The 19,036-nt window shown below is 35.5% G+C and overlaps 1 protein-coding gene across 1 annotated transcript in view; it reads right to left on the reverse strand.

Moving 5' to 3' along the window:
• Positions 1-19,036, reverse strand: part of LRP1B (LDL receptor related protein 1B) — a gene marked incomplete at its 5' end in the record, with an annotated part of 698,113 nt that overhangs the window by 213,656 nt on the left and 465,421 nt on the right. The window contains 6 exons of the mRNA XM_081955361.1: positions 3,010-3,214; positions 7,346-7,543; positions 9,950-10,195; positions 11,298-11,498; positions 14,586-14,768; positions 18,799-18,963. Coding sequence (XP_081811487.1) covers positions 3,010-3,214; positions 7,346-7,543; positions 9,950-10,195; positions 11,298-11,498; positions 14,586-14,768; positions 18,799-18,963 — 1,198 coding nt within the window. The remainder of the gene's footprint in view (positions 1-3,009; positions 3,215-7,345; positions 7,544-9,949; positions 10,196-11,297; positions 11,499-14,585; positions 14,769-18,798; positions 18,964-19,036) is intronic.

Raw genomic sequence — 19,036 nt, forward strand, 5'->3', positions numbered from 1 at the left:
ATTTGTCCAGTTTAATGCAATTCAGGGGGGGGGGGAAGCAATGTTGAAGAGTTTGATCCCTATTGGAGGAAGCTATTACCTCATCTTGTTTCCCATATACCCAAATACCAAGAGTTAGCTCTTATTGCATTGAAAGGGGAAATATTACTTGCTGACTTCACAGTACCGTTTCACAGATATTTCAGCATACAACTTCAGATGTTTTAGCACACAACTAATTCAAGATGCATAGCTCCCTGCTGATAGCAATTTAAAATTCAGTATGAATTCGATTTGGACTCTTGAACATGCTTGCAATAGATCCCTTTATTCAGTGGTGGGATTCAAATAATTTAACAACCGGTTTGCCCAGGGTCAGATTGGCTACCGTGGGAGGGGTGGCCAATCCTTGTCCTCCAGCTTTGCCGCACTTGTGGGATAAGCCTCCCGTGATGGCCAACCTGACCTTGGGCAAACCAGTTGTTAAATTATATCCCTGCCGTCAAAGTGGATCCTGGGCACTGTGCTGCAATGGAGAAATGGGAAATGGAGTGGCCAGCACGAGGGAAGGAGAAGGCAATTTTCTCTTTCTTATCTCTGCTCCTTATCCTTCCCTCGTGCTGGATGCTCTGTTTCCCATTTCTCCATTGCAGCGTCATGCCACAAAGCTTGCCCCACCCACCACTGCCCAGATGCACTCGCTTCCCCCAAGCATTTCTTTGCTAACCTGATTTCCAGCTCTGTTGCATTTCTCCATCGCATTTCTCATCGTCGTGTGCAGGGAAACAAAAGTTTGTGGGACTAAAAAAAGTTCAATCAATCAATTCCGACTTCACAAGATCTTTTTTCTTTTCATGAGAAGTTGGAATTGATTGCCTGAACTTTTCTTTAGTCCCACAAACTTTTGTTTCCCTGCACATGACGGTGAGAAATGCAACAAAGAAACATGACAGAGCTGGAAATCAGGTTAGCAAAGACATGCTTGGGGGAAGCAAGGACATCTGGATGCCAGACTCTGAAGTTGACCCGTCTCTCTTCAGCACCTGCCCAGGCCCATTGGAGGGAAGACCAGCATCTTCCAGCACTTAAATGCGGTGGTATTCCAGATCTGGCCGGGAAGGGACAACCAGCATGGGGGATGCAGGCAGAATGCCTGCTCGCTTGATGACTCTCCCTAACCCTCTGGCATTTTGACGCCGCTTTGACCCGAGGCTGCTGCCTTATACGTAATCACAGGCGCTGCATCTCCATTTGGTTTCCATCGCTCCTTTCTTTTTGGGGAGGGTTTTTTGCTTGTTTTTTTCTGCCGGGAAGGAAGTTGAACAAAAACCAGACATCTTCCAGAAAACAAAGATTTTCCGCAACATGTTCAACCGGTTTGCCAAACTCAGCAAAAAAATAGGTATCAATTCTGCCAAACTGGGGCGAACCAGCTGAATGTCACCACTGCCTTTGTCATAATGACCCAGGTGAAGGGAAGAAGGTGACATTGAGAAGGTTTTTGCTTTTCTTCAATAGTGAGTATCTAAAAGTTAAAACTACTTTACACATAGTGGTGACATGAATACAAAATATTAACAATTTCTCTCGTGTGTTTATGAATGTGAGGAAATATTTGTTGTGCCAGAATTATTTCAACACATCTCTGACATTGGTAACTATCATCATCCTATTTTGGGTACATTTACTTCAAAGATATTACACCACTCCATCTTTTATTTCTGATGCTACTGTAACTTTCCCATAAGGCTCTGGTTACACACTCTCCATAACTGTCCATAGAATTTTCAATACAGATGAACTGACAACTTGGCAGCTCAATAGCTTTACTGATTGCAGACAGATATTTAAAACATGACTAGACAAAAGCATTTAATATGCAGTGAAAATGTGGATGGGCTGCTAACAGTTTATTTCTTTTTTGCATGTACACCGTGTATGTATGAAAAATTATTTGTTTCTTCTAGCAATTTGGGACAAAACACTGATTGAATTACTTTTCCTGCATTCTTTGAAGGCTAGGACTGATTGGCATGCAATATTTTCACCCTTTTCCATGAAGTGAATTCTGCAGGAGTGAAGGCGGTTGTGTGAATGGTTTAAAATGGTTTAGAGGGCCTCAAGAGCAGAAATAGTCCCAAGTACTCTGAACATTTTGAGGTATGTCTTCAAGGATAACTATTCAACATACTAGTCTTTGCCATGCTTTAAGCTCTGAACAATTATTGTACATATGCTATTTACCATTTAGGCAAAGCTGTTATGAGATGTTATTTCATTTAGCCACTGACTCTCATTATACATCAATAATACTCAGCTACATGTCTCTTTTTCAGCTGATGTCAGAATCAGTGTAACGTTTTAACTGTTCTCATAGGTTAAAAAAACTCAGTGTGAAGTAGATTAGGATTAATGAAATAGGTATTTCAAAGGAAAATGCAGAAATGTTTAATAAGCAAAGGAATTTCACAATATTAAATAATGACAATATATGTGTTGACTTGCTAGACCCAGGTAGAGATTCTGTTGAGGCACCTCTGAATATTTATCATTTCTTCAGAAATCAGATTCATCCCAGGCCCATTCCAAGTTTTAATTTTTAGTTTTACTCAGTTTTAATTATTTTAGTTTTACTCAATGTTTTGGTCTTTAATTTTAAAATGTAAACATACCTTTGAATTATATAGTTAAAATGCAGTTTATCACAACATAAAAAAATATGAATTTATTAAGGTTGGGAACTAACAAAAAAGAAAAATCATCCAGTTTGGAAAATGTACAGCCCCAGATTTAATGTCATTAAAGTCTATGCTTGATTACTATTAAGAATAAATAAGCAATAAATAGACTGAACTCAGTTATTTTGTATGGCCAAGGTTTAATTATGTGTTTAAAAGTTGCATGATTTTCTTTCAAATAAGTTTTGCATGTTTCCCTCTTTTTGCTGCGTTTTCTATTCCTTTTTTATATTAAAGCAATTCTGCATGATTTTTTTTAAAAAAATTGTAAAATAACATAAAGAATAATTACCCATATCTGGGATCTAAAGCAATAGCTCTAGGATGTTCCATTGCACCGGCAATTAGGGTTGTCCTCAGTGTACCATCTAATTTAGCTACTTCAATTTGATCCAGATTGCTGTCGATCCAATATATATTTTCAGCAATCCAGTCCACAGTAAGACCTTCTGGAGTAGCTAAGCCATGTTGGACCACAATTTCAACGGAGCTTACACCTGTGAAAATTTTGAATTTTAGAAATTTATACAAAAAGCAAAAATTATGTACTTCTTAAAAAACAAAGCAAGCACTCCCTGGTCATTTGTAGTTCCATTTTCCATAGATTTACATATTTGCAATTGACAAAAATATTGCCGGATTGAACTGTGACGTCCTTGGTGCTCTCTGATCTTAATTGCTTTCTTGCAGACGTTTCATTACCAAACTAGGTAACATCATGAGATGTTGAGTACTTTCAGATATTTCTTTATTTTTGTTTGCTATTTTACACATGAACAAAGTGGCGTACATGCTTTTGAACATGTACATAGTAGCTTTGTTTTTTAAGGTCTCTTTATGTACAGTTCCATTATCTATGGTCAAGAGGTGAAAATATAACCTTTCTAAATAGCATAAATATTTTAATATGAATATATCATAAACAAAGGTTTTGTTCCAATTATAACATTCAAACATTTGTATAATTATAACAAAGGTGATAAACATAGTAATTCAAAACTATAAAATAGCTCTCATATAAATTTTGAAATGAATTTGAATTCTGAGATGTCTATTATGAAAAAGGATCACCATCATTAATATTTAAATTGTTAATACTATATTATCCATTACATTTATTTCTATCTCATTTTAAGCCTGAAAGTCTCTAAAGGCAATTAGATTCAATAATATTTATTCTTTTATATTTTTACATAACATATATTTTTGGAATGGATCGCAAAAGGATAGCACTATTGCAAATGAGTTGTTTCTAATCCCTCAGGGCTAATTAGTCACAATTCTGCAAACGTAGCATGCAGAACATGGTATGAAAACTGTACTGCTATCATTTTCCTCTTCTGCAGAGTTTATGCATAATTTATTGATATTTTAAACACTACTGGTAATCTTTGCTTACTAACGTTAATGGGACTGGCAAATCCATTGCTAAGTGGCATGATTGAAAAGTAAAATATCACATCATTCAACCTGACTTACGTCAATTCCAGTTTCAGTTGTTAAGCATGACATCATGTGTCTGCCACTTCTTGCCATTGGTTTTGCTTGGCATATGTTGGCTCTGAAGGTCACAAATGGAGATCATGTATGTGATCAGAGGATGTTAGAACTGTCATAAATGTATGCTGGCTGCCAACATGGTCATAGGAACGTGTGACAGTTGCAAGTTTGAGGACCAGTCATAAATCTTTTATTTCAGTGCCAACATAACTTCCAATGGTCCCAGAATGAGCTGTCAGTAAGAAAGGACTACCTATATTTGATTACTCAACAGGACCATCTACCTGCACAGAAATCCTCCAATATTTTATCTTTAAGAATTTGCAGACTGCTTTTCTCTAAGTTTATGGTGTGCAGGTTACTCGTAGTAGACCAGGAGGGGAGATAGTGTAGGGACTTGATGGGGGAGGTTATATTAGAACCTTAGGAGAAAGATTTCATAGCACTGTTATCTATGCATTTGTATATAAAAAAGTTTAAATACTCAAAATAAAAATATTCAAGAAAAAGAAGAAATATTTGCTCCAAAACTGCCAATGCTCATTTAATTTCTGCAATTTCCATGGTTGGTATAACAATTCATTGAAGACTAATAAAACAATTCTAAAGGCATTTTAAGAAATAAACTGCACTGAATTCTATAGAGGTATTGTGAATATTTTGAGAAACATAAAAGAAAAATAAGCCTTTGGCTTGAAATGGAATATGATGTATGAAACACACAGAGTCCCAAATGAACTTTGTTGGATCCATCTGAGAAGAACATTATGGCTATAATTTTGCCACACATCTTGCGGATTCAATTAACCTCAGAAGTAACATATATCTTCTGTTACAAACCTTTATTGGTGTTTTGTATTTATCTCCTATGCATTTCATCATTCTGAATTCAAGTTTTACTAGAAGAACTAAAAAATAAAATAAAACTGTAGAATGCATCCTTTACATTCTTCCTATTTAATGTTTGGTAGAAAGAATAAGGGAAGCACAGCAGGGTAAAACTGTCCTCAATGGTCTAAGATGAAGCAACTGAAGGAGCTGAATGATGAGCCCACTACTTTATACATTTGAGGAGGGAAGGGATAAAGGCTTAAGAGAAAGCATTTGGACACAGGTTTTCTGGAACTTTTTCATGTGACAGCACAGGAAAAAAAATCACAAGATTAGAGAAATGAAAAAACACAAAAAAACCTTCTTTTTAACTCTCAAAAATCTTATCTAGACATCAACTGACTTTTCAAAAAGTAATAGGCAACTTTACAACAAAGTATGAGAAATAAAAAGGTATTGCATTGTTTCCCTTTCTGATATACCTAGCTTTTAATATAAAATTATACCAAAAAAGAAGCACCCAAAGAAAGAACTTGTGTAGGAAACATGCTGTGCTTAATAATAAGTATTCTAATACAAGTTCCTCCTCTTTTTATCTTTTCCTTTTTGTTTGCATATTTCTTATGTGAAAATGTGATACTTCAAAGAAAATATAAATAGAATAGTAGACAATATAAGCTGAAAGACAGCAAGCAATCATTTAACTCCTGGTTAATAGGTATTTTGTGATTATCCATGACTAGCAAGGTAGCAATTTTTGAATCTACAAATTAACCTATAGTAATCATTTTGGGTATATGACTACAGAACACTCAAAATTATAAATCTGCCAATGGATCCTAAAGATTACCTTTAGCTGCTATGATCAAAGCTATGATCTAAGCAGAAAGATATTTGGATTGTATTTTTGAATCTATAAGGATACAGAGTACATTTGTCATCTTTACCCATATCACAGCTAAGGCAAGATTTTACGAACAGGTGGTTTAAATACCTTTTTGTTGTATGTATATTGAATCAATTTTCATCTCAGTCCTGTTGATACCATTTTAACATTTTTAAGAATGTGAATAAATTGATAGGGCATTATTGGAAATTTCAGTTCTTTAGTCCATGTTTGAAATTTCCCAGAAATTTCCACTTTAAAATTATTCTTCAACCTTTGATAGAGGTATGCTATAACTTTTGATCTTGTCATGAATTTCATCAAAGAAAAATATCTCAAATGCTCAATCATTTGTTAGTATCTAAAAATATAGTTACAATGAGCCGTGGTGATGCAGTAGTTTGAGTTCAGAACTGCTGGCTACTTTTGCTGACTGCCGGCTGCCAGCAGTTTGGCAGTTCAATTCTCATTGGCTCAAGGTTGACTCAGCCTTCCAGTCTTCCGAGATCGGTAAAATGAGGACCCAGATTGTTGGGGGCAATATCCTGACTGTGTATTGAGAGGGCTGTAAAACACTGTGAAGTGGTATACAAGTCTAAGTGCTATTGCTATTGCATTATTCATCCTATATTTCAGATAATGTAAATTGATCTACAATGGGAAGAAAGTTTAAAATGGGTTGCTTGGATTGCATTCTCCTTATGAACTCAGTCACTTTACTTTATTGCATACACACACACACACACACACACACACAGGTAAATGCAGTATCTGTAAATGTATGCACCACATAAGTGACACATGTTTGAAAAATCCAGGTTACTTTTTAGATATTGAACAGAAAGACAAAAAAGCTTTGAAGAAAATATTGGATCACCAAACCCCAAACCTCAAAAGTATTTATTTATTTAGCAAATTTATTTAGCTGTCCAACTTACAATGCTGATCCCAAGCAGCTTGCAATGTTAAAAATCCACAATATAAAACCCCTAAATCTCTCACCAATGCTACTCCTGCATGCAGCAACAAGCATAACCAACTCACTTCATCGGCTTCATATGAACCTGAGGTCCTCAGATCTACTGAAATAATTATTCTTCAGGTCTTTCTCAGAAAATATCAAGATGGGGACAATCTTATTTCTGGAGGAATTATATTGCATAGGGAGGGAGCAACCATTGAGAATGCCCTTTTTCTTGGCCCCACCTTATATAAGTTTCCTTATTTAACTCATTTATAGTATGTATTGATGTACAGGTTTACCATTTAAATAATAAAATGTATTTATACATATTTATAATTTATGAAATAAAAAACCTTCCAATTATAACTCATTCATCATGTTTCCTAAACTAAGTCCTTTACCACTTAATTAAAAAAAATAAAATAAAATCTAAGCTCCATTTCATACCTCCAGTTTCAGAAAGCTTGCCTCTGTAAATTTTATCTTCTACTACATCTGTCCAGTATAGTAAGCTTTGATTGAAGTGAAAATCAAGTGCTATTGTATTTCTTAAACCAGGAACTAATAGGCTGTAGTCTCGTTTCTGCAGATCAATCCTTCTGATCTCATGACGAATAGAAAAAATGATGAATGCTTCAAAAGGATCTGGGAACACAACAGTACATTTTGTGGTTAAACCTAATCAGTAGTAGATTATTACAGTGAATGTAATAAAAGACATTCATCTGATTAATATTTGTAGAATATTCTGATTGTAGAATAGGGAGTGAATAACCTATTTTAAGAAAGCAAATGTCAGACTTATCCCTAGCAGAGTAGATTGGAGTCTATTAAACAGGTACACAAAAAACCAGGAACTTTCAATATGGAATTTTATTTTAAGAAAGCTAAGCAGCCATTATGAAAGAATCCCAGTCACTATTGTCTATCAAAATAAGATATGCATATATAATTAGTTCAATATTCAATTATGTTTGTTTTATTTTATTGGACAGTCCTCTCTTTTGAATGGCCTGATTTTGATCCCTTCATTTGGTAACAGCTAGATATATTCAGATTATTCTCCTCTGACCTTGAGAGGTATGGAGAGGTATGATGGGTGACAGGGGGTGGGGTCATCTTGAACTCAATCCCAGTGCCTTCATCTAGTTCTGTGTTCCTGCCCGCTTGGGCAGTGTTGGACTCTACAGGCAGGAACTCCCATTTCTTGGTCAACAGATTCTCAGAGGTCTAAATTTCTAGTTGTCGCTGCTAAAGGCAAGGTCAGCCTTTAATAAGAAATGAAAAGGCTGAATTGACATGTATTACCTAAACCTTGTGCACCTGAAAGGCGTAGTTCCCTCTTGGTAGTCCCCCCCCCCCAGCCAGGTTTTGGGTAAGGATGCAGAAGTGACAACCTTCATCTGAGAATCTCTAATGACTACCAATGATGCTGCTCTCAGATAATATTTTAGGTTACTGGATATGAGATAATGTTCATTACATTGGGCTCCAGAGATCATTTGGAATTGTTGCTATTGCAACAGTCTCCCCTCTGCATAGTAAGGAGCTCCTTGACTCCATTTCTAGGTTGGTGGAGATCCTTAGGCTGATTAACTAAGATCCAGGAGATTTCAATCTGTCTTCCCTAGAAGTGGGGTTCGAGGTTACTCAGGAGGTCATGGCCACTATGATAGCTGCCATGGGTCTATTGGATTTGGGGAACTCCAGGACCTGGGAATTTACTACCACAGGTAGTGGATAAGCTGGCATTGCCCAAACAGTCCCTTTGTACAACGTGGAACTCCTTCTCGACTCATGATTCACTTGGCAAGGCAAATTATGCTAGCATATTTTCTGTCAAGGACTGGATCAACACACTTTAAATTGACCATGAGAAGAAGTTTCTGGGACTAAGGATGATTTTGAACTTGGGTCCCCCAATTCTAGGCCAGTACTTTAACTATTACATTATAATCATCAGAATTATCTGCCAGGACCAAGCCAGAGAATTTTACTGATGTATTTCTTGCTTGCTTTCTCTATATGCTGGAGATATAGAGAAGAATTGGGAAAACCAAATATTGAAATACTGCCTCTGATCAGTGAGATTGAATCAAGAGCATTTTAAAATTGTTATAAAAAATGTTGTCATAACACAGCGATTTTGCGATTTTTTTGGCTCCTGTGCCAAAAGCAGGGGTGGGAGGGAGGTTGTGCGCAGGCATGCCACACTCATAATGCAATGTGCGACTCCCAGTGTGCATGACCAGTGCGGCACACCATGGGAAGCCTCCGGAAGGCCCATGAAGGCTCCGGAGAGCTTAAACTGGCCCTACAAGCAAAACCAACTTCTGGTTTGCCCATAGTGACAGTTTTTTGTGCTCCGGAGACTCCAAAGGGCCTCCGGGGGGAGCGGGGGAGGCTGTTTTCACCCTCCCCAGGCTCCTATAATGCCTCTGGAGCCTGGGGAGAGCAAAAAATGGCCTCAAAAAAGACTAAAGTCATCTGGCCAAGGTGCGCATGCGCGCTGGCCAGCTGACAGGGCAATGCCTCGCATGCCCTGACAAATGGCTCCGCGTGCCTCCTGTGCCATGCGTGACATAGGTTTGTCATCCCGGTCATAACAAATGCACTTTCAGAAAAAGGTATTAATTTGTTGCCATCTGTTTTCTTTATTTGGCGTCTACAAACACTTTCATACCTAAATCACTATATTTTTAATTCAAATTTTAGAAAAATATTTTCTAAATTTGTCATTCAACAGCATTTATCTTACATAAGAAACAATATCTGATGGTATAGATTAATTTTTTATTAAGTGAAACATGTTTGTATAAAATTAAGTTCAGTATCAGCAAGTTCTACTTTGCATATAATATCTTATACAACATACCAGTATATAAGGCTTCTAAATAGAAACAAATTGTGAAGCATTTGTATCAGAAGAGTCAAAGCTAAAACAATTAAGGACTCCTCCTGCTTCTCTAAAGCAAATGGGTCATTTTGACACATGAAATCTTCATAAGAGATACTTAGTAATAATGAATAGATAAGCAAATGTCAACTTACCAATATTAGCACAACTTTCGCCATCTTTACTAAGTTCCCAACCTTCATAACAGGAGCACTTAACATCATTTTTATGCTGTTCACATACTTGGCTGCATTTCTGATGTTTGGTGCAATAATCTATATAGCCACAGGTCTTATTGTCTGAATTTAAGTGCAATCCTGGGGGGCATGAACAGACAATTCTGCCTCCAGGAACTACTGAACACTGATGGCTGCACCCACCATTGTTAAGTGAACATTCTTCTGAAATAAGTAGAGTAATTATTATTATTATTATTATTTAAATAAAAACAGGTGAAAATGTGTTTCTCAGACATAAATGTAAATTTAATCTATCACCACAGATGTATTTTATAAGGTTAGATCTAATAACTTCAGAATAAAAGGTACATTTCAGAACCATAGAATTATGTGGCATTCATTCACATATTTAATAATATAGTCTGTAGGTTTAAAAATAGGGTAATAAAAGGCAAACTGGATGGTTTCACAAACTGGAATAACAGAAATTAAATTTATTAGGGATAAGTAAACAATATATTGCATAAAATGTAGACCACGATGGCCTTTGCATACAAATACTATATAACAATCTTCTACGTGTCAGAGTAGAGAACTAACACCTGCTGCCCTGCCATGCTCTGTTTATTTTGTGTTCACTTTATGCTTTTCATTTGTATGAAAAATAATAATAATATGGGAATTCATTATAGTCAGAGCATGAATCTGTTTCAACATCTAATACAGGAAAGAGGAAAAGTATATAATTTAAATTAATTTTATAATTTTTCAATTAATACCAGATAAATTAGAGCTCCATTGTTAGGGGACAGGAGGGGGGGGGGAGAAGAGAAAACTGTTGGCCACCTGAAACATAAAATGATTTCTTCCATTCTTTGAATTATATTCAGAATTTGGTATATAAACATTTAGATTTTTTCTCCTTTGAATTTTCTTTATTTCAAAAATACTGTGTTTCCCCCCAAATAAGGCAAGGTCTTATTTTTTTTTGACCCCCAAAATAAGCACTTGGCCTTATTTTCGGAGAGATCTTATTATTTTTGAGATGCAGGAAGAGGCAAGCGTGGTCACCTCATGGCTGCTACTGTGTTGCAATATTTTCGGTGGAGGGCTTATTTTCGGGAAAACAGGGTAGACAAAATGAAAAAAGAGTAATTTTTCAGCATGGCATTAATTTCAACCATATATGATGAGAACAGTTCAATTATCAAACATTAACATTTACATAAGGGATGTGACTGGGGTGGGAAAATACGGGTATATAATCTAGGGACCATTATTTCTTTCTTTTTTTGTACATCTGCATTTGATCAAATATAATTACCACAAAGATCATCTTCATCAGATCCATCAGGGCAATCTCTTATTCCATTGCAAAGCTTTTCAGGCTGCAGACAGATGGAAGTGTCATTAGCACATGGGTATTTTGGTGATCCACACATATAGCCTTCACAATTATCTTCATCAGACTGATCCTCACAATCAATGTCTCCATCACATAGCCAAGCTTTGCTAATACATCTCCCTTAAAGAAAAGAGAAAGTAAACATATTGATTCTTTTCTTAACAAGGCTGATTATTCTTTCATATATTATTTTTACTGCCACTATTTTATAGAAAAATAATTTCAAGTGATGGCCCATATTTTTTTAAATCCCTTTCCAAAACTCACCACCGATCTTTTCTAAAAATGAAGCAATGTTAGCCATTTCCCAATCTTATATTTCAGAGAGAAGCTGCATAAATTTGAAAAGCTATATGGAACTGTAAATAAAAGTCATTTCAAATGGGAATCTTCTGAAAGTTTTGTGAGATTTTTATTCTGGGTATGGAAAACTGTCTTTTCTTTGAGAAAACTAAAAAAAAAAAACCTAAAAAAATAAAGTACTTAAAATTTAATTTAAAACAAAATATAAAATAAAATTATTTCTTTCATTGTATACACATTATGTGATAAGATAGCTAAATAGTTAAGGATTTTGATTTCTTCTTTTTTAAAATAAATATATTACAAGCCATTTTATGGGGAAATTTATAGACTTTGGTAAATGCTTATTTAAAAAAGAACAATATTTTCTATCTGAGTTAACAAATGCAATAAGCGTAACTATTTTCCACCAAATTAAACTGGGTTCAGTTAACAGAGAACCTAGTTAATTGACATATATTGCATTTGATCTAATCATGAGATTCTAGTTTAAGGATGTGTATTACTGGTTTTTTTGTTTCTAGAAAGAGCTAGTGAAAGAAAAGAAAGCAGTTGCCAAATGGCCAATTATTGATGTATTATAAACTCTAACTTTCTCAGAGCCTTTTTTCAAAATGTTCTTATTCAAGTTCTAAAAAATATGTCCAAATTGTTCTCTAGGACTAGGTATAAGAGTATTTTTTTTCTTTTTTCTTCATTCTACTAATTAAGAGCAATATAGGTAAAAGCTGGGATGTGTAATTCTATTTTTTATTAATGATTATCACATTTGCTAAAGTATCATCAAACATTGTGCAATATTGGTAAAAGTATATTATGTAATTTGTTTCTAGTCATGTATTGTGGTTGGAAAGAAAGGAACATGACTGCTCTGAAAATTTATTTATTTATATCTCTTTAATATGCCAAAATGTGATCCTTGCTTGTTGATAGAAGCTTGAAATCCACAAAAAAAAAGAGGTCTGTTTTCCGCCAAGTAAATCCTCAGACAAAGCTTTGATCAAGTTTTCATGTCCAATGTCAATTAATGGTTAGTGTACTAGCTATAACGTTCTATATTTTATTGTATTTGGTAGCTACATGTGGAGAATTATCATGATCAACATCCACATCAATTTATTACAAGTTTGGCAGACACTATGTTTTTTTTTTGTAAATTAAGGAATATTGTATTAAGTTTTATTTATAGCTCTAAAAATGAACAATAAATATACATGTACTGTATATGTGCTGATATAATCAATTTTCAATTCATTAAATAATATGCATTTATTACATTCATTTTTCTAACAGGATATATCCAAGATGAATCATGACAACAGTTCAGTTACTGGTTACTAATAATTATATAAATATTATTTCTCATTTTAGAGTGGTCAATTGATCTAGAAGTTTATTTTGCTATTGACATTTCCCAACACAGACCAAACATGGTTCCTAATGTCTCAATATAACATAATCTACTTCTAGAGGTTAGTTTTAATTAATGGGTTTCTTTACGATAGTAATCATTTAACATACATTCTTGTAGAATGTTAGGCTTAATACATATTTATATTCCTTTGCAATGGCAATTAAGCAGAATTTTGCAATTCTTTAGAAATTACCCATTTACCAAAGAGATAAAAGGAGTTCCATAAAGTCTTTTTAAAAATTCCATAGCAGTTTGTTAATACAGTATTTCCCCAAAAATAAAACCCAGTCTTAATATTTTTGAGGGCTCCAAAGTAAGCATTAGGACTTATTTTCAGGGAAATATGATATCAGGGTGATCAGCCCAGCTGGGTGCCCCACCCCCTAGCAAGGCACAAAAGGTGGCAAGGAGGCAGGGGCCAACATTGTCTGCCAGCAGCTGCAACCTGTTGCCCCCTTGGTTGGTGCACTCTATGGCTCAACAGCTTACACAGAGCAGGTGAGTTGATTACCTGTCCAAGCAGCAGGAAGAGGGAGAGGTGGGGGGAGGCACACAATCTAGATGTGCCACACAGGTCAGTGGGACAGAGCAGGTGGGCAGCTGTGGGAGGCTTGTCTTCATGCTGCAACACTGGCAGTAAATAGACAGAGGTCTGTGGGGAAAGCAGGAGATCCCAACATGTCGCATGGGCTGCAGGCAAGCTGAGAGATGATTGGATGGAGTGGTCAGCCATCCATGGGAGGATCATCTTCACGTCTCTTGACTTGCCTGCAGCTCACACAGCTCATCAGGATTGCCTGCCTTTCCTCCCGAACCTCTCCCTCTATCTGTGCTAGTGCCGCTGTGCAAAAATGAGTCTCTGGTGGCCGGCTGCTCCGGCCTACTGACTCTCGGCTTTTCCATGGTCCATGTGTCCTATATCTGCCTTTGCCTGCTGGTTGGACAGGTAATCAATTTACCTGCTCTGAACAGGCTGTGGCTGCTGCTGGACACCATTACCCCTCATGCCCTCACTGACTCCAGTGCTGGCCACATCCCCCAGCTGACATAACCTTAACTAGGGCTTATTTTGGGGTAGGGTTTATTTCCAGGGAAACATGGTATAATTATAAATTGTAATTATAAATGTATAATTAAGGCATGGGCCAAATAAACAATGTATTAAAGCAGGACATGAACAATTGATACAATTTCTTTCAGCAGATGGGGCAGAGACTGAAAAATCTGATGAAACTAACACATATGACCAAACTAAAGAAAGAGTTATTCTATGGTTAGGCAAAGAATGATGGTAAGCTAGGAAGATTCTAAACAATGTTTTCTAAACAATCTTAAATTATAAACTTTGGGCTATAACTTAATTCTTTCCATAAGAAGCAAAAAACCCCACACTATTTAAACTATAACAAGGCTGTTTCAAAGCCAAATGAGGTAAATGCTAACAATAAAATCATAGTTTTAACTTTGCATAAACTGTTACCCTTTAATACCTGTAGCTTTGCAGGAAAACTTTGTTTTGGCATCACATGATCTTATAGTTCCATTACAACTCTTTTCATCACTGCCATCTTCACAGTCCTTTTCTCCATCACAGCGCCAAAACTCAGGAATGCAGTTTCCATCTGGGTAGCATTGAAATTCTTTCCCACTGCATCTCCCAAGAGAAGCTATCTCTAATATTTTTAAAAAAATGATAATACAAAATTAGTTAACAATATTTTTTGATAATTTGTATCATTTTCAATATTTTTCCATGACTGCTTGTTTACAATCAAGGAAGTGGTATATGGTATTGTAGTCTTCTTTGTATAGAGAAAAGAAGAATCATGCTGTTCTAACGCAGAACCATATTTTTACAAAACATTGATATACAAGGAAATAAGTGTGGTTATTATATTTCTACAAAATAGATTATTAAAATTATCACTTTCATTTTAATCAGCTTTCCAGTTATTGATTTTTCCCATTAAATACATATATGTCTATTCAATTCAATCATGTGAGCAGAGTCAATGCATACCTCAGGTTACATAAGGATTATGCTGGAGAAAAGTACATATTTCTCTGTTATAATGGATAAGGTTGTTTTATATATTGTTCATAGTTTTACACTAGTGTGAATTTCACTGGAGAAATATAATTGGAATTATTGAAAAGATACAGTGGTGATATCCATTTTAACCATTTGAACTATCATATTATTAATTGTTCTTTGGACAAAGAGACATTGACAGAATGAGAACATTTCTATGCAATATGTGTAGAAGAATGGGAGTTTTTTTCCCCCAATAACAAAATCACAGATAATCAAAGACAGAACCTTAGCCTATGGAAAAGAAAGAAAAATAATAATAAAATAACTTTCCTGATAAGAGAAGCAGGCCAAGATCACAGATATATTGATTTATCTTGATCCAACCCCAAATTATAAATGTGTTAAAATTCAATTTCCATTCTCTGTTTGTAGAAAAGATTTTAAAAATTCTGAAATGGACTTAGAATTTGAAAGTCATTAATGTGAAAATCCATTGTAAAGATAGCTTTATTTTTATTGCAAACTGAAACCATGCCCACGAAAGCAGAACCAACAATTGTGGCAAAGATCAAAGAACCAGTGTGTATACCAGTTCTTTGGAATCTTTCCAGACAAGAACATGGGAGATCACATATATTATCTAATAAATGTAGAACTTAAGTAATACCTCTTTTGAGGAATTTGCATTCAATAATGTTTGAAGGATCATGCATCTAATCCTGCTGTAGTCCAAAGTTCCAAATATTACTCATTTGTCTCTTTTATGGATATGGTACATTTCCATTTAAAATGAAAAAAAAGGATGCAAATAATTCTCTCCTAGGTATCTAACATTATAGAGCGTATGGAATTATTTGAAAGTATTTATTGAAACATTATTTTTAGAGTTGTAAAACTGAGTCCAAATAAGATATGTATGGCAGTTTAACATCATGTAAAAATGTTGTCTGTAGATAAATACCTATTGACCAACAATTTATGTTGTTTTTAGTAATATCTAAAGAGACATATCACTATGAGATAAAGCTACAATGCAAAAAAAATGTTATATTTTAAGCCTATCTGGTGTTTTCTCCTACAGAAAACACAATGGGAAAAATATCTCTGGCTCTACACTATAATAATAGAAAAAGTGGTTTCATTTAAATAAAAGGATTTTCATTTTTGAAAACTTTCAGTTATTGGAAATTGCTGTAAATACATATTATCCTCAATGAAACTGAAACTACTGAATTAGGATTGCATTGCATTGTGCAATGACTGTTTACATTTCTGAACTGAAATAGCAAAATAATTACTGAAATCTCTTTATGCATACGAGAGTGTAAATGGAACTGAAAATAATAGGATTTACAGTACTTCCAAGCAAAAAAGCGCACAATTGTATTTTTTATTTTTTCTAAAGCAATTGATTATTGGAAATTACACAATAGGTTTGGAAATCTTTCTGTTTGTATGAGCATAGGAAAAATAGCTCTCGGAAAACAATCAAAACAAATATAAGTTGATGTACTGTAGAAAAACCTGCAGGTTTAAAACAGAACTGAATCCAGTTAGAACAAAAAGTGGTCAATGCCTGGGACACTCTACCTGATTCAGTTGTTATTTTCTGAAACCCCCATATCTTTAACCTTAATCCAAGGTGGACGTCACATGTTTCCGAAGAGGTCCCTAAGGGGGCATGCATAAGCGCACCAGGGTATCTACCATCCCTGTCCTACTGTCCCCATTGATATGTATTTTATGTGTTCATGGCTTTGTTATACTTACCGTATATACTTGAGTATAAGCCGAATTTTTCAGCCCACTTTTTGGGCTGAAAAATCCACTTCGGCTTATACTCCAGTGAACAAAAAATCCGCGCGACCACCGGCTGCCCACTCCTCGGCTCCCCCGAACCGTCTCACTAAAGCTTCGCAAAACGAACCGGAAACCGACGGACACACATGACCCCGCTAGAGTGAAACGCCGCCCACGCTTTCCCTTCCTAGCGTTTTTCCCCCCTCCTGTAGCTCTCGCAATCCGTGACGGAACTGATCGCCAAAACCAGGTTTTGCAAGCGGAGGAGGAGGAGGAGTGCCTCGGGAGCGGGTGTCCTGGTCAGCGGGGGAGGATCCGAGGGTGCTGGTAGGGGGTTTACAGCAAAGAAGCGGGATGGAGTGTCAGGGGAGCCAAGTCGGCAGAGGGGAGGGTGGCGCTGGAAGTGCGTTGTGTATCGCGGTGATCGCGGTAAATATATATATAGATAGATGTATGTAAAAAAAGTACTGGTTTTCTATTCGTGTTTATGTGTATACAGTCCCATCGCACTTCTCTTTTCCACATGCCTCAATTAAAGCAATTTTATTGTTATCTAGCTGCTGCATTTCCCAGCCTCGGGTTATACTCAAGTCAATAACTTTTTCCAGTTTTTTTGGGTAAAATTAGGGGTCTCGGCTTATACTCGAGTCGGCTTATACTAAAGTATATACGGTAAGTATTACTGAAGTTACTGAAAACATTTTGAGGTTCCTTTCAATGTAAGCAATGCCATTCAAAAATTTAACAAAAGTGGCTAAGCATCAAATACTACCAACAAAAGAACAGGAAGAGACTTCTATGTTTTTTCCAGAGGTTGCACTTATTCCTATGAATCATAAACATATTATTTTTCAATAAAAGTGTTGAAAAGTATTAAGCAGGATAAAATGTTCATTTATCAGATTTCAGAGTGCTGAAACCATTGTTGAAATAGATCTGATAACTTGTCTGGCCAAAAAAAGTATGATTAAAACATCCAATTTTCATAATTCAAATTTTCCTTGAACAAATTATTGCAAATTTCTTATAATTGGAATCATCATCAATACAGTGACTGTTATATAAAATATGCAGTATGTTTTTTTTTATAAATTGATAATTCATTCCACTACCTAGACCTAGACTATCCTTCAATATGCACATTCCATCCAAGCAGACTAAAAGGAACTATAGTGTACTGATATAAACTGAATTCTTCACCTTGCCTCTTAGACTGCAGCATATTATTGTTTTTGCCCTTGGTGAGCAAAATTTAAAATACTGTAGCAGAATTTTTAACATAACATTCTTTTCCTCTGCTTCTTATTTAATAATAAATGTTCAAATTACATCTTTGAAACTTTGCACTGCTATATTGTTTTAGTGAGCTAAAGCAAAGTCATAATAAAATCAGGACTGGCTCAAATGATTTATCCGTATTCCTTGCGTCATCATGCACAGTACAAAAATATTTTTCTTCTCCTAGACAGTAAAATATAATATCTAATTTTAAAACATGAAAATACTACCATGCTTCTCTTTTATCAGTACAAAAAACAGCTGTGTTTAGTGTAGCAATTTTTTTTTTACTATGGTCCAAAGTTATGTCTTAAAAGATATTCCTGATGTGTTTTATATATGTATGACACATGCGCACACAGAGGCCCAGACCTAGACACACAGACAGACACCCACACACACAAAGATACATATACCTACCTACACCATTTATTGATATATACATATTTTATACAATTGCCATAATTCAGTAGGAATAAAATCTTATATTAATCATCTTTCTCAGCTAAAATCATGATCCTGATTATTATTTCTTTTGACAAAGGTAAGCATTTTATTGGAAGTCGGGGGGGGGGATATAAAACACTGACCTTTGGTGCAATTTGGTTTAGTTTCATCACTGAAGTCTCCACAGTCATTGTCTCCATCACAAGCCCAGTGACCTGGGATGCACCGGCCAGTAGAGCACCTGAACTGGTTGTCAAAACATGAATGAAGACAGTCCAGTTCATCAGACCCATCACCACAGTCATTATCTGTAAAAATGTGTGAGTATTTTATTCATGCCCAATTTATTCTTGTATTCAATAACTAAGCAGAAAACAGTAG

Source organism: Natrix helvetica (assembly GCF_964273705.1).
Source record: "Natrix helvetica genome assembly, chromosome: 1".
In the NCBI taxonomy this organism is placed as follows: domain Eukaryota; kingdom Metazoa; phylum Chordata; class Lepidosauria; order Squamata; family Natricidae; genus Natrix; species Natrix helvetica.